General features: G+C 45.9%; 1 protein-coding gene across 1 annotated transcript in view; it reads left to right on the top strand.

Moving 5' to 3' along the window:
* The window catches only part of COL22A1 (collagen type XXII alpha 1 chain), a 326,761-nt gene that overhangs the window by 65,430 nt on the left and 235,509 nt on the right, over positions 1-25,822 (top strand). Inside the window, exons 4-7 of the mRNA XM_009213647.4 lie at positions 1,757-1,831; positions 12,100-12,211; positions 18,406-18,529; positions 22,780-23,055. Coding sequence (XP_009211911.2) covers positions 1,757-1,831; positions 12,100-12,211; positions 18,406-18,529; positions 22,780-23,055 — 587 coding nt within the window. The remainder of the gene's footprint in view (positions 1-1,756; positions 1,832-12,099; positions 12,212-18,405; positions 18,530-22,779; positions 23,056-25,822) is intronic.

Below are 25,822 nucleotides of genomic sequence, written 5' to 3'. Positions count from 1 at the left end.
GTCTCTCTGGCAGGCTGCCAAACTTAAAGCAATTGATCGTCACCCCACAGCTGCCGCTGTCCTGGGTAGAGCTGTCTAAATATTGTGCTGTGCCTGCACCCGTTCCTGTATGTAGTGCTAGACAGACAGCTTGGTGCTGTTTCCAAAATAACCCCTTCCATGGTGCTTGTCAGACCTGGTGGTGCCTCTGAGGATAAACATTAAAAATACCTCCTTCCAAATCAGGAAAGATCTCATTTGTTCCCGTGCACTGAGACACTTATATCCTCAAATATGAGAACAGGCCATTGTATATGGAACTAATGGGGTGGTGGAGCTGCCTAATAATGTGTGATTATAATAATAATGTGTGATAACCAAATTGCTTCACGGGCAGGGCTGGGTCTTCAGGGAGGTAAGTGAGGTGCTTTGGGTGCTAAATTTATGAGAATACTGAATCTCCTTACAGCCTCTCAGTGCTGTTGTAGGCATAATCTTGCCTAATCCTCAAAGCAGCCCTGTGACAAATGTGTGCATTTTAAGGTCTCCCATGCCACAGGTGCCCACACTAAGACACACAGATTAAGAGACTTCTCTAAGCCACAGTGGTAGGCGGGAGTGCAGTCGGCATGGACTCAGCACATTAAAATTCAAAGTTAATGCTCTTTCCGAAATTGTTAGAGGGACTGAAAGAGTTCATTTTTCTTCCAACTTTTTATTATTTATTTATTTATTTTTGAGGTGGAGTCTCATTCTGTCACCCAGGCTGTTGTGCAGTGGCACGATCTCAGCTCACTGCAACCTCCGCCTCCCAGGTTCAAGCGATTCTCCTGCCTCAGCCTCCTGAGTAGCTGGGGTTACCGGTGTGCACCACCATGTTCGGCTCATTTTTGTGTTATTAGTAGAGCCAGGGTTTCACCGTGTTGGCCAGGCTGGTCTCGAACTCCTGACCTTAGGTGATCCACTCGTCATAGCCTCCCAAAGTACAGGCATGAGCCACGACGCCTGGCCTTCTTCCAACTTTTTAGAAGTGAGGATTCATGAAGACTTTAAGATGTTTATGTAATATTGTATAATAATTTTTTATTGTATGACTTACTGAATTGCTTTTGTATAACTGAGTTTTACTTATTTGGAATTTGCCTTTTTATGGAACTGGACCTGAAGCTCCATTAGATGACTTATGGAACATCTTTCTGGTCTGTCCCTGCACACAATTTCCATTTCATTGACATCCTACTGACTTGGAGGTTTCATGCTTTCCTAAATGTGCATGCTTTCCTAAATGAAGTTCCCTCTGCCTGTATCACCTTTTGGTCTTTTGCCTGTCTGGCTAAATCTTACTGTTCTTTCAAAAGGAATCTTTCCAAGAAAGCTTCTCTGTCCTCCCGCATTAGATTAGGTAGTATATCTGTGTCCTGAACCCCACAGCAGCAGGCACATGTATCTACAACTTATTCCACTTTGTTGATAATATTGATGTCCATGTCTGGCTCCCTCGGACAAGGCTGTGAATTCATTGTAGACAGAGACAAAGCCTTGTTCATATTTCACTCCGGTACAGAACACGGTATTTGCAGAGTTGATGCTTAACATATACATGGGAAAATGAAAACATGAGTGAGTGCAGAGATGCCAGCTGCCTCCGCATCTTCTCCAGGCATTGAACACCTCACATGCTGCAAGGCAGGGTGGGGTCTCGTGTGCTGTCATATTTCACAGGGTGACGATGGATCACATTTTCTCATCAGTCTCTGTTTCCTCTTGCTTTCCTCAGATGTGCTCTGTCCTAGCGTTCGTGTAGAAGGAGATCGCTTTAAGCACACCAATGGAGGAACCAAGGAAATCACAGGTAAGGAAAAACAGCAACCACACGTGCTGTCTTTGGTGTATGATTTGCTGAGCCTGAGCATGACCCTAGTCAATTCAGGGCGGCCTCACTGACCCTGTTCTTGTTCCCATATTTCACCAGAGTCCTGATAAAATGGTTTGAATCGTGCAGGTGGCAGCTCTCATCAAAGAACCATCCAACAGGAAAGAACATACATTCACATTTTCCATTTGGCAGGCTGTGGATATTCTATAGGAGTCACTCAATAATGCATGAGAATGAATGAGTTTGTAAAGAAGCTGGTGAATGAGTAAGCAAATGATTGGCAAAGTGAGCAAACGACTGAATAAATCAATGTGTTTTGGAGTGAAAGCGAGAGTGAATCAGAGTTATAAATATATGAGTGAATCAATGGGTGAGAGAACAAAGAGACACGTGACGACAGACCCAGCAGCAGAAAGAAATATCGCAGAGTCTCACCAAAGGCTGTCAGGCATATGACAGAATAGAAGGCTGCGAGATTGCGGGGGACAGCCGAGGCGGCTCCCCACCATCCCAATAATATGGATCCAGCCCTCCCTGTGGCTGGGCACCCTGCTCAGCACTTCAAATACATATGACAAAGAAGTTTTCTTCTCTCCCGACTCCCAACCAGGAAGCCACTGCAGGACAGCAGCCCTGCTTTTCTTGCCAATGACCCTGCGTTGGGCGTCCCTCCTCTTCCTCTTGCATCATCTTGGGTCCAATTCTAAGCACTTATGTGTCCCCATCCGAGCAGGGAACCATGTGAGGTCAGGATGAGGGTGTTCGGCAGGCCCTGGCATCCCTGCTTGTGTCCCAGGGACCTAGCCATGTCACTGTGCTCTGCTGTCTTAAAGATGCTGGCATCTGCGTCTTGTGCCGGGGGGATTTTTCTGGAATGGTGGAAGGATGCTCTGCCTACGTGCACAGTGGGGAAAAGTTGCCAGGGAGTGAACAACCCAGGAGCAGCTCTCAACCAGCGACCCTTGGTATAGAAGCACCCCGGCTCTACTGCTCCTTCGGTGGGATTGTTCTGAAGTCCACGTTTGACCCCATGTCCCCGAGTTTCCTAGGGGCAGTCGTCCATCAGGGTAACTGGCTCATGCCATACTCTGTCAGCCGCTTTCTTTCCCTGAATCCTGCCTCTACTCCCTGCTCAAGCACCTCCCCAATAAACCAGCACTTTCAGAGGAAACCAGAGACAGTGATATTCTTCAGGTGGGGCACCTGGTGTGAAGCTGCTGCCCAATGGGGTGCTATTACTGTCAGGGTTTATTCGTCTAATACATGAGATAAAGGTGACTTTCATCTTCACTTTGTTAACTTAATTTCCTTGAAATAAGTATATTTATATCTGAGCTATTAGGCTGGTGCAAAAAAAATTGTGCAAAATGTTAATGGCAGAACCGCAATTACTTTTGCACCAATCCAATACTTTGCCCAAGGTGTAACACTTCTGGGCATTTTCACTTCAAGGCTCCTGCTTTTTGCCTTGGAAATCCCCAGCGAGGCTCTGGCTCTCGGATAATCTATTTTTTGTCCACTGGAGTGTGAATGTGTCTGCCCAACTTTTCCCTGAGACCCCTCCCATTGATATCCATCTTCAAAGCAAATTCTTACCTTATTGCATTATCTACCTGTGGCTTTGGAAGCTATGAGTCCTTCATAGCAGTATCCCTCAAGTAATTCATTATCTAACACACGTATCCATAGAAGGGAATCCTTATGACAGTAATGTGATTAATAAAAGCAATAGTAATAATGAATGCCTCCTGAGCACTTACTGTGTGCCAGAGGGTTTACATACATATCCCCATTTACCCTCATAGCATATGAGATGCATTCCTCTGTATTTTATATAAGATGCACTGTTGCACATTTTACAGTTGGGAAAACTGAGGCACAGAGAGACTGAGCCACTTGCCTGAGTTTGTGGCGGAATCAGGATTTGCATTCAGACCACCACTCAGCAAAGCCCACATTTGTCATTGTTTTGCCACATGGAGTGGCCAGTCTTGGAGCTTGGACTGTACAATGTGTATTTCTAGGTAACTGATTCAACAGAGTGAAGAAATGAAGTCATATTTGTCTTAAAAATCAGGCAAACTTACTCTGACCCTCAAAAGTTAATCTCTTTTCCTGTGATAAGAAGAGAAAAATAGGCTGTGTTGCCATGTAAATTCTGAACTCTTCCCCTTGGACTGGCCACCCCCAGACAGACTGCCCAAGAGACAGGACATAGCACTTCTGCTGTCATTGCATCTACTTGGTGGCTGGAAGAGTTAAAAGAAAATTGCACTTTCCTTGCTGCCACCAGGCCCATCCAGACCACTATTGTCTTTTCTCTGGAGTGTTATAGCATCTCTATAACCAGCACGTCAACCTCCAGCACTGCCCTCTTCCCTCCCCTTCATCAAGTGCTGTCTTTCTAAAACCTGGATTCCTTGGCTCCTATAATCTAGTCCATGCTTCCTACTCTGCAGGAGAGGTTCTGACTCTTCTGTCCTAGCTTACTCATGAGTCTATTGGAATGCTTACTAGCCCCCAAAGATGTGGTGCTCCCCTTAGCTGATGATATTACCTCTGTGTGGTGTGCCCATTCTCACCTTATTCTGGCAGTGAACTCCTATTCATTCCCCAAAGCCCAACTCAACAGTCACCTCCAGGAAACTGCTTGAAGCCCCACAGGGTGATTAGTTGCTCTTTTTGCATTTTATTCTATTCTGAGAACTCCAATCTGAAGGCATTATAATTATTTGCTTCCCTGTCTACCTCCCCAGCAATTATATGGGCTGTTTGAGAGCAGGACTTGTTTATACTTGGGCTTTATTCTATGTGTCTTAAGAGTAGAGGACAGTACCTGGCACTTAGGAGGAATGTGACAAATGTTTGTTGAATGAATGGATGGATATATGAATGAATTAGTGAAAATAAGAAGCATTCATCAAAGGATGAAAACATGAATAGTTGAATGGGAGGCTGGATGGAGGGATGTACAAAAAGATGGATGGGAGAAGGAGGAAAGGAAAGGAGGGAGAAAGCAAGGGTGGAAGGCAGGCAGGCAGACAGACAAATGAACAAACAAATCTGTCTGCATCATCAGTGACTCAGAATGAATTTAAAGCTTTTTCGTCATTCTATAGACTGAAGAATAGCAATTATTTTCTACTTAAGAATAATTCTGGCTGGGCACAGTGGCTCACGCCTATAATCCTAGAGCTTTGGGAAGCCAAGGCAGGTGAATTGCTTAAGCCCAGGAGTTCAAGACGAGCCTGGGCAACATAGTGAAACCTGGTCTCTACAAAAAATACACACGAAAAAATTAGCCAATTATGGTGGTGCGTGCCCTATCTCTACAAAAAATATGCATGAAAAGATTAGCCAAAGCTGAGGTAGGCGGATCACTTAAACCCAGGAGGAAGAGGTTGCAGTGAGCTGAGATCACTCCACTGCACTCCAGCCTAGGTGACAGAGCAAGACCCTTTCTTAATAATAATATTGATAATAATAATAATAATAATAACAACTGATTCTTGCTGGGAAGATTCAAGTGTGTGTGTGTGTGTGTACTCACACTTGAAAATGCAGGACTTTGAACAGATTTCTTAGTCTATGGCATATGTGGAAGATCCTTCCAAAGTGTCTGTTTGGTGACTGGGACCTCGATTATGGGCCCTCCTGTGTCAGTCCACAGCCAGAAGAGTCTTGAGGCCTCCCCTCCCTCTTTGGAGTCTTCCTGGAAAAGAAATCACAGTGCCACCTGGGCATCCTTCAGTCTGCAGAGCAAATACAGTTTGTGCAGTTCTGAATGCACAGAGAACCTGCTTTATCTACCGTCTCCTCTAATTATAACCAGCCCCGAAAAACTGCTCCAGCCATGTTCAGGCTGAAGAGTGAGTTATGAAGAGATGGAGCCTCAGATTTGCCAGTTTAAATGCAGTCGGGTAATAGGGACAGCTTTTGTATTCTGGAAAAAATGCAGTCCCCAAAAGCCTCACCTCCAGGCTTTCCCATAAATGACTCTGGCTATTTTTAGGGCATATCTGGGCTGGGACTATGAGCACAAGGATGGGAATACACGTAGGAGATTGGAGGCATAGGTCTTAGATGGCCCTGCTGCTCACCAGCCGGACAGCCTTGGGTCAATCTTTTGACATCTCCGAGCCTTAGTTTCCTCACCTATGTAGCAGTGGATCCTACAGAATGTCTTCAAGAGTCCCTCTCAGCTCTAATAACCAAATGTTCTACAAATTCTAGCCAATAAAAGTGTTAGGCAACTTTTCTAGAAGTTTAGCTACTTAATGCTTAAAGCATATGTTAGGCATGTGCAGGTCTCAAATTTGGCCACAGACATCCTGGATTTCTTTCTCTTCCCACTTGGGTCCCCCATCCAGATAGTTACCAAGTCCTGCCCATGGCAGCTTCTAAACAGCCCTCTAATTCAGCTGCTTCTTCCATCCCTGCCTCCTCACTTGCCCTCATCTCTCCAGGCCTACTCCTGGTTGGTCTTCTTACCCGTCCGTCCCCTGCTGCCAGAATGACCTTGGAAAATAGAAACCAGATGCTATTTATCCCTCACGTTAAAGCCCTCTGTGGCTCCTCTTTGCCTGAAGGAAGAAACCCAATCTCCCCGATGGGGCCGACAGAGCCCAGCCTGACCTGCCCCAGTCCACCCCATTCCCAGCCCGTGTACCCTCGCCGTGGGTCCTGATATCCCACAGTAGCCCAGATGCCTGTTCATGATTGCAACCTGAGCAGCCCACGCATCATCTAACACATAGGACGCCCGTCACAGTGGGTCATGAATTCCTTAATTCTCTTCTTCTCTCCTTCCACAAACGACCCTCAAATTCTCAAACAGGAACAGCAAAAGCAGCAGGCATTTTAAGAATGGAGAAACAGATCAAATCATCCCTTTCCTCAAAGAGCTCTCCATCTACTGGAGGAGGCAGCCCCATAAACATAAGCTCTCTGCATCTTGCCCAGACCCATGGAAATTCCTAGAGGAACTAAGCCAGCTGGGCGGAGGGGCGGGGAGAGGGGGCGGTGTGAGGGCAGCAGCAAAGTTCCATCCAGGTCGGCCTTTGCTGGATGAGGTGAGGAGCGCACAGTAGGTGCCTGGCACAGCAGGTGCAGCCAGTGACCTGGGCCGTTGCTAAGGTCTCCTGACACCATGTGGTCCAGTGGCTTTCCTGGCTTCAGCGAGGTGCTCCCTCTATTTTTTGCATGAAACAATTGCTTTTTTTATCTCACAGTGCCTTGCATCACAGCCTGCTTTCCTCGGGAACATTTTTTATTCTCCTTCCCAGCCCTTATTTATTTTGGGCAATTTATCTTTTTTTTTTTCTTGGTGCCCTTTGCTGCCACCTAGTTAATTCCTTGTTGTTCCAAGTTTTGTTGTATTCGACTCTTTGTTTTTGTTCACTGAAACCAATAAAAGTGGAACCAGAAAGCAGAGCAGAGGCTTGCTGTTTGAAAACAAGTCTGTTTCATGTATTCTCTCCAGTATGACCGCTGAGGGGGAAAAGCAGATGAGGGTGTCAGTTTTTAGTGGTGTTTGATGGTGCTGTGAAGTAGAGGCCCAGCCCACTTTGCAGTTCCCGGCTCTGACTTTGCACCTCCCACTGCTGGGGCTTCTCAGGCCCCAGGACACTTCCAGACACAGGGGCTCCAGTACAGGGGCAGCCCAGTGGGTTGTAAAAGGCCCCTCGTTATATGGGGCCCAGTCAGTTCCAACAGCTGCTCCTCACTGGGCCTGCTTGGGAGCCCAGAGCTGTGGGGACTCTTCATGCTTCTGTCTCTAGGTAATACTGAGACTGCAGCCTCTGGGGCATTGAGGCCCTGTTCAGGTGGGCTGGCGGCTGTGCCAACTGCAGTGCAGTGGGGAGATAAAGGAGAAGGGGTGCTCTCAGCTTGGGTTCGGCAAATGTTTCCCAACACCCAACTTAGGATCTCTGGGACTTCCCAGGACTCCCTCCTTGGTGGGCGTGGCGACTGTTCCCAGTCATGTACCCTGGAGGCCTGGTCCTTATAACCAGAGTGAGAGACACGGGGCTCTGGGGTCATGGCAGAGCTATTGCCAGGGGATCAAGCTTCACTTGGGTCAACAGGTTCCCATTGTGGTCCCCAGGTGGGGACAGTGGGGTTGACTGAGGAACTCCTGGGTGCTGATCCCCCAGGTATTTAATCCCGTCATCACACTTAGGTCTTATGACACCCCTGCAATAAATTATTCTCTCCATTTTTCCAATTACAGAAACAGGCTCAACAAAACCAGATGACTTCCTCAGTCTCCTAGCTGGAACTCTGTGTGGGAGCAGAGTGCCTTGGGCTGCGTTAAACATTGCTAATGCCCAGTGTGCATTGTACCTTTACCTGGGATTAACCCCATGGCTTTGAGTAGGAACTGTGGCTGTTCTGTTAACTCCTGTCTCCTGGCATACTGAACAAAGGGATTCTTCACTGCATAAAACTGCACATTCAAATGAACTGTTATGCAAGAAATGCAGTTTGACTGGGACTCCTTCCAACCATGGCACAAATTGGGGGAAATATGATCAATAGTTTTTGGTGCTAAAAACACAAGAGATGATCCAATTGCACCCGAAATTCTTCCGGTTTACAGATGAGGAGACTGATACTCAGAAAGAAAGTGACTCAGCCAGGATCACAGGATGTTGGTGTCAGGGAGACCCACCCACCTCTCCATGCTGCATGTTTGTCTAGAGCTTGTGAAGGTTTAGAGGAGTCATCATGCTCTCATTCAGGGCGAGGGACCCATTAGAGCATCCAGCATTTCGTGAGCAACTATTGTGTTTCAGGCATGTTCCTACACATTTTCTCATTTAAAACTCAGAGTGATTTTCCAAGACATGAATGTCTAATAGTAGAGTCAGAGTGTATTGCCACTGGCAGACAGGCAGACACTGTGCAGGGCCATTGTCCTGTCCAGGCCTGGTGACTGGTTTTTCCTTTTCCTTCCTTCCCCTTCCCCTTCCTCCTCCCCCTCCCCTCTCCTCCCCTCCCCTTCCGTCCCCTTTTCCTTTTCCTATTCCTTTTCCTTTTCCTATTCCTTTTCCTATTCCTTTTCCTTTTCTTTTTTTCTCCTTTCCTTTTTCCTTTCCTTTTTCCTTTCTCCTTTCCTTTTTCCTTTCCTTTCCTTTCCTTCTCTTCTCTCTCTGTTACCCAGGCTGGAGTGCTGTGGTGCGATCTCAGCTCACTGCAACCTCTGCATCCCGAGTCCAAGCAATTCTCCTGCCTCAGCCTCCTAAGTAGCCGAGATTACAGGAACCCACCACCACCCCTGGCTAATTTTTGTATTTTTAGTAAAGACAGGGTTTCACCATGTTGACCAGGCTGGTCTTGACCTCCTGACCTCAAGTGATCTGCCCACCTTGGCCTCCCAAAGTGCTGGGATTACATGCATGAGCCACTTGCTTGGCCAACTGGTTATTCTTAATGTCCCATTTGGTGGATGAAGACATGAGGTACAGAGAGGTTGAGTAAACTGCCTGAGAGCTGGCAGGGAGAGAAAGTGTGGGAACAGGGATCTGCATGTGAATTGTTATCATAGCCCTTACTTGTCTACTACACTGTGTTATTATTATCCCAATTTTACAAAACTGCAGAGGAAATAAGCCCAGAGAGGTTGAGGCTTGTGCTCAAGACCACACAGCTCATTAGTAGGACTTCACTCAGGATATCTGGTCCACGTGCTGAGTGTTGTCTCCTCCACACAGTCTCTCCCAGGGACCAAGCCTGTGTTACAGCTCAGAGTGAGACCTGTGTTCAGTTTGACAAATCTGCACTGTGGGCTGGCCCTGCAGGTCCCGAGGATGGGGGATCGAGTGGCAAACTTAGCAAGCCAGGTCCTGTCCTCAAGCAGCTGGGAGGTGAGGAAAGCTGGCCTCACTCAGCCTGTGCCCAGTGGCGGCCTCTCAGCTGGATCAACCCATGCACCACAGGGGACCTCGGTTGTGGGACTGTGGTGCCTGCTCCCTCCCACAAACCAACCGTCTCCAGAGATGCTGAATCACTCACGCTAGTGTGTGTAAACAAGCACGGTTTGGAGGGGTGCTTTTTCCATCTATCATGAAGCTTCTAAATACTGTTCCCATCTTAAGGACCCAATATCATTTAACATTATATCATGAATTCCATTAAATAGCTAGTGTGTGAAATGCTATTTAAAAATGACATAATGGCAGCTCTTAGTCATTTTCCGAGAACTTGACAACCTCAGGATGGCAAGGGGCGGGGAACGGTCCAATCCAAAAAGTACAGGGCTTCAATCCCAGAGCAACCTTGCCCTGCTCAGAACCCCCTTCCCAGACCATCGCAGGCCAGAGCAGGCCTCTACCTGGTAGCTTCCTCCCCGAGCACCTTCCCTGTCGCCCCAGCCCTGTTCCTCTCCAGTGCTGCCCCTGCTCACTGATTCTTCGTGCCTGGAATCGTACTGCACATTTGCACTGTGCATTTCCTTATTTCCTGGGGTCCCCACCAGTTCCAGTTCTCCTGGAGCCAGGATTTTGTGTTGGCGCCTGCTGCAACCGTGGAGCTCACAGGGCTTGGCATATTGCAAGCTCTCAAAAAGATCTATTGAATAAATACATGACATCTATAGACAAAATTTAGCGTTAGAGAATGCTGCAATTGTGATGAGAAAACAGTAAATATGAAAAGTGCTTTGTTGGTGATTTACTGTATGTCAGGTACTTTATGAAGAACTTTGTATCATTTAAGTCTCATAGCGATGAGGTACATTCTAAAATAATCCCCTTTTTACAGATGGGAAAAACCAGTGCTCAGAGATGTCAGGCAACCTGCCTAAGGTCACCCAGCAAAGACATGGTGATTAGGATCACAACCCAGACCTGTCCGATTCTAATACTCAAACTTTGCATCAGGACTACCTGCTTCCCTCCCTGGCATTTCTTACACAACGCTTGGCATGGACCTGGCTCTCAAAAGCGTATACTGAATGAATAAATAATCTCTTTGGGCAGAATTTAGTGGTAAAAGAGGCCAAGAGGCTTCAATCATTATGTTAGTTCTACAAGTTCATTTCCTGTTTTTTTTTTTCTTTTTTCTTTTTTTTCAGCGGTGCCTTAGAATACTGGAAACAGTGAGGAACTCTTCCTAAAGTCTCATAGGTTAGGTGCCAATACTGAGAAGTATATTATCCCTGGGGGTGCACAGATGGGTTCAGCCTGGTGCCTACCTTTAGCCAGCTTCCCTGTAACCTGCTGAGAGCTTTTGCCAGTGTCTGAGAGAGACAGTTTCAGGCGGGTGTTGAGTCACAATGTTAGCCTCCAGAACAAGTGTTGTCCTCAGGCCCCTCTGAGAACCTGGTCTGCAGAAAGCATCCCACTGTGGGGGAATGTGGACGAGCATGTGCTGGTGGTTGTGGGAAATAACTCGTAAAAAGAAACCCACTGTATGAATTTCTCACCATATGCTGAGTACGCATATTTAGGGTCTTACACAATTGTCACAGAGCCCTACCCAGTAGGCATCATTGCTGTCCTTCCACGGTGAAGTACGCGAGACTCCTGTGGGTCATGTGACTTGCCCAGTGTCACATACACATGGCCGCTCAGGATCAAACTTCTGTCCTTACCCTTGACCCTCACCCAAGTCCAAAGCCCCTGATTGTTCTGTTACTTTACATTGACAATGCATATAAGGTCCTCTCTTAGAGGAAAATTAAACTGAACTAAGGAAAAACAAAACAAAATCCTTTCAAGTAATGCAGTCTCATGAAGACAGTTCATTCCTCTCTGATGTTTCTCTCTTTAAAAATCATGAAACTGAAAAGCTGCCAAACTATCACCCAAGTAAAGTCCAAATGCAAGGCAAAAATACGGCTGCAGAAAGGAAAGCCCTCGGTGGCCGTTTGCCCGCCGAGCCAGCCTGCGTGAGCGAAGAGCACACATCTGGGCTTCGTGAACACCAGGGCCCTGCGGCACTCACACCACCAGGACACCCTCCATTTGTCTCACACTTAACCACATGCACACACATTTTCTTGAGAAAGCCAGTGTCTGTGTTCTTCTGCACCTTTTTCCTGGAGTTGAAGCCGAAGCTGTACATCTCATTACTCCGGTGCTTATGTTTTCTCCCCGAATGTGTATTTGAACAATTCCCTCCCGATCTGTTCTCCTGGGGCAGGAGGGGCAGGCTGCCTTTGCAGAGAGCAGATGTGATTTTTCTTTGTCCTTTATACTCTTCCGTCTCCAAACTCACTCCCAGCTTTTCTCTTTGAACAGGTTTTGACCTGATGGATTTGTTCAGTGTGAAGGAAATCTTGGGGAAGAGAGAGAATGGCGTGCAGAGTTCTTATGTACGGATGGGATCCTTCCCTGTGGTGCAAAGTACTGAGTGAGTGGTCACTTCTCTTTCCAGACCTGCCCAGGGTGTCGTGGGAAAGGGCAAGAAAGGGGCCAGCAGCCTCAGTTTCATACTTGGCACTGAGCCAGGCTTTAACCTACTCAATGCCTGGTAAGGTTGCCCTGTGATGAAGCAGCTGAACCACTGGACCAGGGAATTCAACCTGTTTTTTAGCCAATCTATTATCATTGACTTCATTGGTTCTCTGCTCCTTCTACACCCATCTCTCCATACACATTTGGCATTAGCCATTCATTCATACATGCGTTTTTCTGTCCATTCATGAAATAACAAATGAGTATGGTTTGGTAGTGCATAGCACCTACTAAGGACCTGACACTGCATTCATGGCAGGTGTGGCTTTGCCAGAATCATGGAGTGGCTTTGGCCAGTTGAGACTGAGTATCAGTGTTGACTGGTTACTTGGCTTTACACATTTCTGAATTCCCTTGTGCCTCAGTTTTCTCATGTTTTCAATCCAAAGTGAATGTTCCTGCCTTGCAACATTATTGAGAAGACATCATGTAAAGATTTGTCCAGTTCCTGACACTTATTGGGCCTCCAGTCAGGAGCTAAAGATGATACCAAAATGAACACTCTATTCTTCTTATCACAGGCAGACAAATCTTTTGAAAACAAAAATGATACTGTTACCCGATCCAGACCCCAAGAGAGCGTTCTTGGATCTTGTGCAAGAGAGAATTCAGGGTGACTCCGCAGTGCAAAGTGAAAGCAAGTTTATTAAGAAAGTAAAAAAATAAAAGAATGACAGAGCAGCCCCAGGGGCTGCTGGTCGCCCATTTGTATGGTTATTTTTTGATGATATGCTAAACAAGGGGTGGATTATTCATGCTTCCCCTTTTTAGACCATATAGGGTAACTTCCTGACATCGCCATGACATTTATAAACTGTCATGGCACTGATGGGAGTGTAGCAGTGATGACAACCAGAGGTCACGCTCGTGGCCATTTTGGTTTTGGTGGGTTTTGGCCGGCTCCTTTACTGCAACCTGTTTTATTAGCGAGGTCTTTATGACCTGTATTTTGTGCTGACCTCCTATCTCATCCTGTGACTTAGGATGCCTTAGCCATCTGGGAATGCAGTCCAGTGGGTTTCAGCCTCATTTGACCCAGCTACTGTTTAAGATGGAGTTGCTCTGCTTCACACGTCTCTGACAGTATCGTCTCATGCGACCTCTCTTCCATCTTTAAACTATTAATATTTAACTGCTTCCAGTGTTCTTAGTAAACTAAAAGGCCAGGAAGAGGAAGGCCCCTGTGTGACCCGGCCCCATCCTGCCTTTGTGGTCTCCTGGCTCATCCTCCAGTCTTCCCTGTGTGTCTCCTGTCTGTGTTCTGGGGCCTCCCAGGCACTCTCCTCCCACTGGGAGGCCTTAGTTCATGTTTTTCCTCTACCTGGGACACTTGACCTGCTCATCCTGCAAAGCATGCTCACCCATTATGCTCTCTAAATGCCTTCCTTGAATCCCCAAAGTCAGGCCTTCCCCTTACCTACCCTCCTTCCAATTTGTACTTCTGTACAAAATGTGTTAAAGTTGAAGTTACCTGATCCATTGTGCAATAGTCTTATCTCCCCTGCTCAATGAGAAGTCCTAGTAAGGAACTGAGTCTTGGTTTCTGCTACAGTCTCGGCACCCAACTAAGCCCTGCCCAGAGTAGGGAATGAGGAAATATTTGCTGAATGAATGAGTCAACAGCCCGTAAGGAGTGACAATGTTCTTTCAGATCCTAGTCTGGCGAAGACTGGCTTTGAATGCCAGCTCATAGAGTATGGGTTTCTGCATGTGTGTGATCCTTTTTGTTTTTTTAATTCAATGAGCATTCTCTGAGTGCCAGCCACACACAGGCACTGTTTCAGACCCTAAAGTCATTTCATCCATGGTTCACAGTGTCTGCAATGCAAGAGCGATTTTACAGAAGAAGAAATGAGACAAGTCACTTCCTCTCTGAGTCTCGTTTTCATGAAACAAAGACAATAATCACTGTCAGCCAACTCTTGAGACAGTCATCTTCCCAGACAATGAGGTTCTCCCTCCACACACAGTCAGGTGCTGGGGGATGTTGTTATGAATCACCTGGCCCCATGCTCATGTAGGGGGTGCGCAGGGATGAGCAGAGTCTACAGCCTGTTTTCTCCTTCACTTCCCCTCACTTCTTTGCCTGATATGTCCAATTCACCACCCATTCTACTTGTAAGCAGGAAAAAATCGCGTGGAACTTTAAAAAAAAGTGCAAAAGAGAATGAACAAAATAAAGAAAGCAAAAGTGACACAAATCTCGTGGAAGGGTCTAACCAAGGACCACTCTGTTTGTTAGCCTTCTAAGGAGGCACTTGGATCAAAGAGCAAAGCAGCCGTATTCAGGCAGTGCTCTGTGGAACACAGCATGGGACCCCGATCCTGGCTCATGGATTTGGGCTCCTTCCTGTTCTCTGAGAGTTGCTCTGAGGAGGAATTTCTACATTTGTTTTTATGGCAAAGCACCCAAAATAAAATCAAATGGGCAAAGTTCTTTCTTTTCAAGAAAGGATATTACACTTTTAATTTCTAAAGCTTTGAAATTTAAACACACATACATACAATTTTAGTTTGCAAGTTAATTTTGTTCATAAAGAAAAGAGATGTCACTTTCAATATTTATATTTTTTTCTCACCTGTTTAACATTTAAAGGGCACCTTATCTAATTTACTTCTCACGACAATAACGGAAACGAGCAAGACAGGTATTATAGTTTTCACTTAGCTGGTACAACATTTGAGACTCAAAATGGGACAGTGATTTGTTCAACACCTCACAGATCAGAGGAAGCAGAGGTTGGCCTCATACTCAGGTCCTCTAATTACACACCCTTTTCCCTTCCACTATCATCTCATATCTGCTGTATTATTTGTGGAAAAGATTGGATTCAGCTATTTCCTTTCTTTAGATGTTTTCTGTTGATGATCTTTTTTCTCCCTGATTAAAATGACTGATACACATATGTGTGTGTGTATAGATATATATATCTGCACATATATCCACATATGTGTGTGTGTAACCTAAGCAAAAGTTATTATAATCAGGGGAATAAAAAGTCATTAACAGATACATCTGTACTTTTTCTTGTGATATACTTGTCTGTGTGTATTTCAAAGGCATAAGAAGAAAGTGTGTTCAGGGGAAAAAAATAGCATAATTGGATTCATTAAGAAAATAAGGAGAAAATGGCCGGGTGCTGTGGCTCATGCCTGTAATCCCAGCACTTTGGGAGGCCAAGGCAGGCAGATTACTTGAGGTCCAGGGTTTGAGACCAGCCTGGCCAATGTGGTGAAACCATGTCTCTATTAAAAATACAAAAAATTAGCTGAAACCCTGTCCACTAAAAATACAAAAAAATTAGCCAGGCTTGATGGTAGGCACCTGTAATCCCAGCTACCTGGGAGGCTGAGGCAGGAGAATTGGTTGAGCCTGGGAGGTGGCAGTTGCAGTGAGCCAAGATCGTGCCATCCATTGCACTGCAGCCTGGAAGATAAAGCGAGACTCTGTCTCAAAAAAAAAAAAAAAAAAAAAAAAAGAAAAGAAAGAAGGAGAAAATGAAAAACAAAGCAACATATTGATCTGTGGCTACAAAGCCTGTGTCTGTGGACGCAGGTGGGGAGGTCCCATCTTCCTCCTGCATGGGCAGTGACTAAGGGCGTCTCTGAATACTGAGGGAGGCCAAGGTGCTATGAGTGATGGGCCCTGTTCCTACTACCTGGATGTGATCCTGGGTGACATCCCAACTCAGAGAATGACTTTGAACAACTGGGCCATCATCTCCCAGCCTGGAGCTGTAAACAGAATCAGAATCTTGCTTGCAGGTCCTACAGCCAAACAAAGTCCCTGCGGATCTGCAAGTCTGAGAACCAGGAACTCAGACGCCTCCCCACTTCCCTTCCTGTCTGTCTGGCCAGGCAGGGTCCACCTCCTCCAGCAGGGAAGTCAATGTCATGTACATTCCTGAGGCAGCCCCCAGCCCCCAGGGCAGGACTGGGCTCCCCTACAGCAGGCTCTGCAGTTAAGAGTGCAGTCAGCTGATGATTAAGAGAAGAGTGCAGGAGAGCAGATCCCAGCTGTGTTTTCCTCTGCCACTTGGTAGCCAAATGGCATGGAGTTAACCCCTCAGAGCCTGGGTGCCCTCAGCTATAGCACGAGGATCAAAATACCGATTTTTTTTTTTTTTTTTCAGACGGAGTCTCGCTCTGTCGCCCAGGCTGGAGTGCAGTGGCGTGATCTTGGCTCACTTCAAGCTCTGCCTCCCGGGTTCACACCTGCAATACCTTCTTTATACATTCTCGTGAGGAAGAAATTAGGCAATATGTGAAAAGAGTAGTGGTGAGCTTGTGTTAAGCTCTCAAAAGATGTGTATTTTTATTAAATCCTAGAGTCTTATGTCAAATGAGATCCTATGTGTAAGTGCTTTATTGAATCTGAGAAACACTACGAAAAAGTAAGCTAAACTTTATTTTGATAGGATGTAAGTCTAGGATAGATCAGTGGTTCTCAACTAAGAGAAATTTCACCCCCACCCCCCAGGGGGCCTTGGGCAGTATCTGGAGGCAATTTTGTTGTCACAACTGGGTGAGGGGTTGCTACTGCCATCGAGTAGGTGGGGGCCAGGGAGGCTGCTCAGACTCCTACAAGGCATGGGGCAGCTTCTACGTCTGTGTTGTCTAGGATGTGTTCTCCAGGAAGATCAAGCAGGCCCTATACTAGCTCTGGTGAAAGAGAGGTTTCTCCATGGAAATGGCTGTTGACAGTTTTCAAAGTTCTGCATTCCTTCAACTTTTATGAAGTGCCTGCCATGCTGCAGGGACCCGAGTGGGTGCTGAGGGACAGGGATTTGTCAGTGTTTCCTCTCCAGGGACCTCAAGGAAAATGTGGGGAGCCTGGAGAGCTAGAACACAGGTGGCCGTGAGTCGAGCAGATGGGAGAGATGAAGAAGGAGGGGGTGATGTCAACGACGTTTTCCAGAACTCTGTTGTGAAGGGAAGGAGAGGAAGAAAGAGAGGAAATGGGAGATTCCTCAGGTCCCGACTGGGGATGTGCAGTCAGGGGAGGCTGTGTGTTGGTGGGGGTGGCGGGGTTTTGTACTGATATGCAGGAGGCAGAAGGGAGCTCAGGTGCCCTGTTCATGATACAGAGGAAGATGGAAGAGCAGTGCTCCGAGGACAGAGGGACTGAGGGATGGCATCTTGGTTCTTGGTCGGGGGATTGATCCTCCACAGAAAGGAATGAACAATTTTCATTTCTGAATTTGGAAGAGGAAAAGCAGCCCCAGAACTTGGCGGGGGTGGAGCAACAGGGAGCTGAGGCCTCCCCAAAGTGAGGGTCTGGCTCCACAGGCCAGGCAGGAACCTGGGCCTTGTGGGAGAGAAGAGGATGTGCTACATCCCAGTCTATTCTGGCTGCTATGACAAAGCACCATAAATTAAGCTGGGTGGCTTATACACAGCATTTACTCCTCACAGTTCTGCAGGCTGGGAAGTCTAATATCAGGGTCCTCATAGACACCATCCTTCCCTGCACTCTCACATGGTGGGAGGGGTAAACAAGCTCTCTGGGGTCTCTCTTATAAGGGCACAAATCCCATTCATGAGCCTTCTGCCCTCATGACCTAATCACCCCCCACCAAAGCCCCATCTTCTGTTACCATCACCTTGGTGTGAAGATTTCAACATAATGAATTTAGGAAGACAGAAACATTCAGACCATGGCATCCTGGCATCTGGGACAGGGCACCCAGCAGGATAAGGTATATCCATTTGTCCTGGCAGAGGAGGGATGCAGCAGGGAGCAGCGAAGCTGGGAGTTTCTCCATATTTGATCCCGGAACCGTGACCATTTAATGTTTACTGTGCATGTCATCAGTCATGGTGGTAGTGGAGAGATGGAGGCAGACGTACCATAGGGATGGATTTGAAGATGCTGAGGCTGGAGCCTCAGGGGCCATGACGATGGTCTAGGTCACACTGAGGCCCTGACCTAAGGAGAAAGCAGTTAAGGCAGGCCAAGAAGGTGGATGGTGGAAATATTTAGGAAGTCAACTTGGCAGGGCTTGATCACTGGTGGGTTGTGTGGGCTCACTTTGCTGGCTCCCTGCTCTCATTGCCAAGCCTGGTATGTTTGTCTCCATTTTTCTCCAGGGAGGTGTTCCCCCAAGGTTTACCTGATGAATACGCCTTTGTCACAACCTTCCGGTTCAGGAGAACCTCTCGGAAGGAAGATTGGTATATCTGGCAGGTCATCGACCAGTACGGCATCCCACAGGTAAGGACAGCACCGCCTTATCTCAGTGGTCCTGAGCTTTCTGTTTCCCTCTCACAGGGATTGGCATCACCCACCATGTTTTCTCCAGGGATCTTATCCCTGGGCCTAGGGAGATCGAGAACCTGGTATATGGAGGCTCAGAGGACCTGCAGGGGGAATGTCACGAGACCCAAGAGGTCCAGCTTCTTGTCCTAATGATATAGTACCAGGCCTTCCAATGGGGGTAAAGGAGACTGAGTTCCTGTCCTCCGAGACTCTTGACCTAGCCAAGGAGATGGGTGCCAGCCCTGCTGTCCTGTGACACCTGCTGTATTGGCAGCATGAGTGACCCAGCTTCGTGACGCAGTGGAGGGCACTGGCCCAGGGTCACATAGACCTGGGCTCAGGTCTCGTGTCTACTCCTTTATTGGTGTGGGTCCTGGGATGGGTTACTTTATCTTTCTGAGTCTTGGTTTTCTTAGCTGTAAAATGGAAAACAGAGTACCTAGCATGAACAGTTGGTGGGAGAATCAGATGGAATAATGGTCTATAAAGCATCTAGAACAGTGCCTGAGACATAATACAATCTCATCATGAGAAGTTTCCTTCAGTGTTCTTCTGAGTGAAGCTCTGGGTCCTGTCTTTACTCACCTCTGGTGTGTTTCAACTTTCAATTCCCACAAAGGTAGGACAGCTCTCCATCAGCACACGGTCTGGTGAGGAAAGACAAATCTGAAATTCAAAGCCTTCAACACCATCTGTTGGTCTGAGATAAAAGCAACACTACTATTTGTTCTCCGCCAAATCCAAATCCCCTTGTTCTCAAGTTCGTAGATGAACCGTTTCTTTCTCCTCTCCTAGAAAAATGAACTGGGTGAAGATATTACTCACTTTCAGCTGGGAGATACTGACTAAACTTTTGCTAGGGGCTAAAATAAAATAAAAGCATCCTCAAGCAATTGGACTCCAGCAATCACACTCATGGCCTGCCATCAGAGAGGGCAAGATACTCTTAAACAGTGAGCTCACCTTCCCAGGTTGAGGCTGGGTCCTGACTTCAGATGCATTTGCTTATCAATGTGTACATGCTCTTAGTAGGAGCTGGGGATTGTTCGGAGGACTTTACAAATACTAATTCATTTAGTCTTCATAATAATTCTATGAATATGTTCTACTGTTAGCATCACAGATATGAGGAAACTGAGCCAAATATGAGGAAACAGAGAGGCTAAGAAATTTGCTTACCTTTTGACAGGTAATAAAAGCAGAAGCTGAGATTTGAACCCAGTCATTCAGGTTCCCACATCTGTGTTTTTAACCACATGCTTAGCTGGCTTCTCTTCCAAGCCTGTCCTGATCAATTAGTCCTGTTGAATGATTTTTCCATAACATCCCTGGTCATACTGAGATGCAGAAACATTTTCAAACTTAACTGCTGAGAGGCTTGATTTTGTAAGTGTGGGAGGCTGAATGGAGGAGTCGAGATTCTTCTCCAGAGGCCGCTTTTCTGGAGAAGTCCATTGCATTCCCATCCAACGTCATCTCCAATTGCACAGGTCTTGCTTCTCCATTTTCTCAGGGTCTGGTGCAGTGGTACTGGGCCCCTGCCATGACATTCTTGTGGGTGAGCCTGCACCGCCCCCTCAGTCTGGGATCTCTTCCTTCATGGCATTTGCAGAGCTGTCTGTGCCCTGTCTGCCATGTGTGCGTCCTCTCCTCCTCCTGTCAAAATGAGTGATGGGGTGAAATACCGCAGAGCCATGCAGAGATGAAGTCTGTCTTGAGATCTGAGATTCCCGTTTGAAGAGGCACCCGGAAATTTACCCTTGTTAAGCCAGGCTTGGTTGGGTGCCCATCACCAGAAGTGCCAATGATGCGCACTTCCATGCCCTGGGGAAATACTGGCTAGACACAGGAAAACTGGATAAAGACCCGTAAAGAAGATGATCTGTGAGCAGAGTGGTGTTCGGTGCATGCCCATACACTCTGTCAGTCATTTTAGATCTACAGATAGAGAAGTTCATCTATAGATACAGATGCTCATGCTTTCATTTGCCATTTACAACCACCCTTAAAAGCTGACATGTTCCCCATTTGTCATTTGGGTAAACTGAGGGACATTCACTCATTCCAGATATGATAAAGGGACAGCAAGGAGGCCGGTACAGTTGGAGCAGAGTAGTGTGTGTGTCTGTGTGTGTGTGTGTGTGTGTGTGTGTGTTGGGGTTAGTTAGATATGAGGTTCTAGAGGTGAAAGGAGACTGGATTTCAACAAGTCTTATAGGCCAGTATAGGGACTTTTTGTTTGAGAAGAGACTCTGTGGAGTTGCACAGGCCCAGAAATAGGAGGACAACTTAGGAGAACATGGTAGTGATCCAGGCAAATGTGAATGCCAGCAGTAATAGTGAGATTAGGAGAAACCATCAGGTTATAGATTAATTTTGAAAATAGAACCTACTATTGGTCCCATTTTACAAATGAGGAAGCTGTAGAGAGGTTAAATAACTTACCTAAAGTCACACAGCTAAAAAGTGATTAATTGGTTTAGAGGTAGGCTGGCAAGAGACAGCCCCCACTGGGCCCACATTTTTGACGAGTGCTCATTTTTTTGAGTAGCAAAATGACTGGGGTTAAGGGAGCTGATGCAGTTAAGGGATAAGGGTTAAGGAAACCAACAAGAAATGCCAAGGCATTCCAGGATCAGCCACAGGAGGAAGCTACCACCCGGGCCTGGATGGGCAGGGGAACAGGGAGGAGATGGTGAGTTCTAGAGTCACAGAGGAGGATATACTTCCGAAGAACTGGGGCACGTGGAGAAACAAAGCCACTCAGGAGCCACAGGGAAGCCAGGAGGGGTGGGAGGAATACATGCCCCACCTCTCTCTCTTCCCGCTCTTCGGTCTCCATTCCAATGGACTTCCCATGGGCCAAGCTCAAGTAGAAGCCAAAGGGCCCAGGAGCCAAGATGAAGAAGTCCTAAAAGGTCAGATCCTGGGAGCAGGGAGCCACAGGGAAGGGGCAAAACATGAATATTAGAGCAGATTAAGACTAACCTTGCAGAGACGGAACAAGGAAATACTCATTCTTTCATTCACTCAGTGGATACTCATGTTCTGTGCCTTCTATTCTGTTCATACTTTTGTGCACTGATTGTGTATCTCTTGCCCACTATTGTGTTCCTGACACCCGGCGTGTTGCCTGCTGGGCGCCCAGGATGTTTGATGAATATTCTGGAGGGATGACAAAATGAGTACATGGATGAGAACATACTCACTTATTCATTATTAAAAAGCAATCAGACACAATCAGGTGCGGTGGCTCATGCCAGTAATCCCAACACTTTAGGAGGCCAAGGCGGGCAAATCATTTGAGGTCAGGAGTTTGAGACCAGCCTGGCCAAAATGGTGAAACCCTGTCTCTACTAAAATCACAAAAATTAGCTGAGCGTGGTGGTGCACACCTGTAATCTCAGCTACTCGGGAGGCTGAAGCAGGAGAATTGCTTGAATCTGGGAGGCAGAGGTTGCAGTGAGCTGAGATCATACCACTGCACTCCAGCCTGGGCAACAGAGTAAGACTCCATCTCAAAAAAACAAAACAAAACAAAAACCAGCATCAAAAAACAAAACAAAACAAAACAAAACAAAAACCCAATCAGAAGTAAAACAGTAAAACCTTCTCCAGAATTTGCCCATTGCAAAATACCTGTGCATTTTGCAAAGGCTACCCCAATGACCCAGAGAGATCAGACTCCTACCATCAAGAAACATTATTTTACAGGCGCTCCAGCTTTATCTTCAAATGAGAGACAGTGTAGTTTAACAGATCAGGCCAGAAGATGTGTTTGGTTTAACCAGCCCAGGGTTTTAGACACTGCAACTAGTTAGGATTTCTGGCTGGTCTTACAACTCAAGCCCCTCTGTGCACCAATTGTCTTGGAGTCTCACCAAAGCTCTCTTACCCACATAGCCCTTCCAGACAGTTGAGGCTGTGACCCCTGCATTAAAGTATGAGTGCAATCATTCCATTTAATACCAGGTTTAGAATAGCCTGCAAGGTAGACATCATTAACACCATTGTGTAAGGAGGAACCCGAGGCTCAGAGGTGTGAAGGAATTAGTCCAAAGTCAGATGGCAGGTGACCAGCTGGTAAGTCACAGCCAGGATCTGATGCAGGATTGCCAGGTCTGACTCTAAACTCCCTTTTCCCATTCTCTTCTTTTCCCTTGGCCCCAAGAAACTCAAGGAGTCTCTGGTCCTTTCCTCCCCAGGTCTCCATCCGGCTGGATGGTGAAAACAAGGCAGTCGAGTACAACGCTGTGGGTGCCATGAAAGATGCTGTCAGGGTGGTCTTCCGAGGTTCCCGGGTCAATGACCTCTTTGACCGGGACTGGCACAAGATCGCCCTGAGCATCCAGGCCCAGAACGTCTCCCTGTACATCGACTGTGCACTGGTGCAGACACTACCCATCGAGGAGCGGGAGAACATTGACATCCAGGGCAAGACTGTGATTGGCAAGCGCCTCTACGACAGTGTGCCCATCGACGTGAGTACCAGGGGGCATTCCGCAGCTCAGGTTCCAGGCCACTGGGGAGAAGCCTTGGGAGCTAACTGCCCTCAGTGTTCTCCACACCTACATGAACTGTGTAACAAATCATCACCTTGGACCGTCTTAGAAGGAAAGACTCTGACTCAGAAAGCTGCCATATTGGAACCCCAATTCACCATCACCCATGTATTAATTCATTCAGTTATTCAGCCATTCCATCAGTCATTCATCACATATACATTGAGCACCTACGATGTGCCAGGCACTGTGCTCAGCACTGGGGACACCAGTATCCACAAAAGAGAGCAAGACTGACATGGCTCTGGCTACATAAATAATTTTAGAGAAAGGTAGCTCCTAGGTCTGCAAAGATCACACACACATATACATATATGTGCATATGTATATGAATATATATATGCAGGTAGGTGGATAGATATATAATAGTTTCTGAATAATTTAAATATAGATTTTTTCTTTCTTCCTTGATTGTAAAAAAGAATTGGAAAATATGTGGAAAATAAACAACAATCATCCTCATTGCACCAACTAGAGATAACAACTGGTGATAACTGAACATTTATCCTTCCATCCTGAATCAATGTTCTTTCCTTCTTTTATTTTTTCTCTTCCCTCCTTACTTCATTTCTCTTCTGTTTTTTCATTCCTTTAAGTTTTCTTTCTTCCCTCAAGAAATACCCACATCTGTAGCCACAGAGATGCATACACCAGAAGTATGTACATAATACAATACACACAGACACCTTGCACAGTGATCCATATGTTCCGTCTTCAAGCTGAAGTCAACCTTAGCTCCCATGCCCAAGAGCATCCCCCACTGCCTGCAAAGTAACAGGAAACATGATGTGGGGAAAGCTCTTTCCAAAACCATTCTATGTGTCCACGTATACATAAGCATAAGCAAATACAGTACCATTAGGCATAGGTTAGATTCTTGGAAGTTTATGTAAATAATGGACTACATCTGGCTTTTTTTGTTTTCTTTACTCAGAATCATGTGTCTAAGCTTTTATTTTTTTTTAGCTAATGCATAATACTTTGTTATATATTCATTCATAAATCATTCATTATCCTGTTAGTGGTATTTAGATAGTTTCTAATGTATCACTATCGTAATTAGCAAGCCTTGGACTTTGAAAAGGGGGGTACATCTTCATGCACTTTACTTATGAGGAAAATGTGAGCAACACCTGCCCTTTAAGCTTGAGATATAGATGAATTGAGAGCATTTCTTGGAGGTATGTACCCTCAAGTTTAATGACTGGGCTCTGGGGTACACAATTTTTAACCTTCCCACGTATTTCAAATTGCTCTAGAAAGTGACCTTTATATGTGTGTATGTATGTTGTATGTATACAACATATAAACATTAAACATTATATAAATATATACATACATTATAGATATAAATTATATAAATAATGTTTATTTAATCTATATCTATATAATTATATATAATATACCATTATATATAACTATATGTAATATATAAATATATATAAACATTATATATAGATCTATATATAGAGCTATATATATCTATATAAGGGTACATCATATATAAATGATATGTGTATAATGTTTTGTTGTTGTTTTGTCAGTCTGCTGGGCATACAGGGTTATAGTATGGTTTTCTTTTTTCTTTTTGTTTTTTTTTTTTTTTTTGAGACGGAGTCTCACTCTGTCCCTCAGGCTGGAATGCAGTGGTGCGATCTCGGCTCACTGCAACCTTTGCCTCCCAGGTTCAAGCGATTCTCCTCCCTCAGCCCCTTGAGTAGCTGGGATTACAAGGCGCACGCCACCATGCCCGGCTAATTTTTGTATTTTTAGTAGAGACGGGGTTTCGCCATGTTGGTCAGGCTGGTCTCGAACTCCGGACCTTGTGATCCGCCCGCCTCAGCCCCACAAAGTGCTGGGATTACAGGCGTGAGCCACCGCACCCAGCCTTGCATTGTGGTTTTCATCTGCATTTACCTGATTACCGTTGAGACTGGAAATCCTTCCCTATGTTTTCTGATGGTTCCCACGTCCCCCTTTGGTGATGCTAGGCCATCTCCTTTGCCTGTTTTACTACTACGCTAGTTTTCTTTACTGAATGATTTCTAGATAATCTTTTCATATTTTGTATACTCATTGCTTATTTGTTATACATGTTGCAAAATTGTTTCCTGGTATGTCAAACATAAACCATAAGAAAAAATGAGTAAGTTGGGATACATAAAATTTTAGGAAGTAGCAGTCCAGCAAAAGGCATCGTAAACAAGTTTATAGACTTTGTTATAACTTGCTTTGTTAACAGAACGATCAGTCATCAGCAACCCTGTGCATACCGATTTTTAAAACTTAAGCTGAGAGTGAGCTGGTCAGAGGTAGTGGGGAGAGGAGAGATTGGGGGTTGCAGATGTGGGAAGGACAGACACACGCAAACTGCAGCTCATGTGCCAGCCCTGCCAGCCAGCTGCAACACCATCGCCCATGTCACACATTGTTCATGTTTTCCAGGCTTTATTTATCTGTTAGTTTGTTTAATCTCTGAAATGGGAATCACACCCTGTTTGTTTTTATGTGCAGTTGCTGAGGGATGAAATAATAGATGTGGAACCAAATTAAGCAAAAAATAGTAAAATCAAAGTAAAGCTATAAAAATCATTATTCAGTCTGCTACTAATTCTAGCTACTTGTGCAGAGACTCTGTGCCAGGCATTGCACTCAAGTGCCCCTTTACCTCATTTCTGACCAAAAT

Source organism: Papio anubis, chromosome 8 (assembly GCF_008728515.1).
Source record: "Papio anubis isolate 15944 chromosome 8, Panubis1.0, whole genome shotgun sequence".
NCBI classification, from domain to species: Eukaryota; Metazoa; Chordata; class Mammalia; order Primates; family Cercopithecidae; genus Papio; species Papio anubis.
This window is presented reverse-complemented; position numbering and strand designations above follow the sequence as displayed.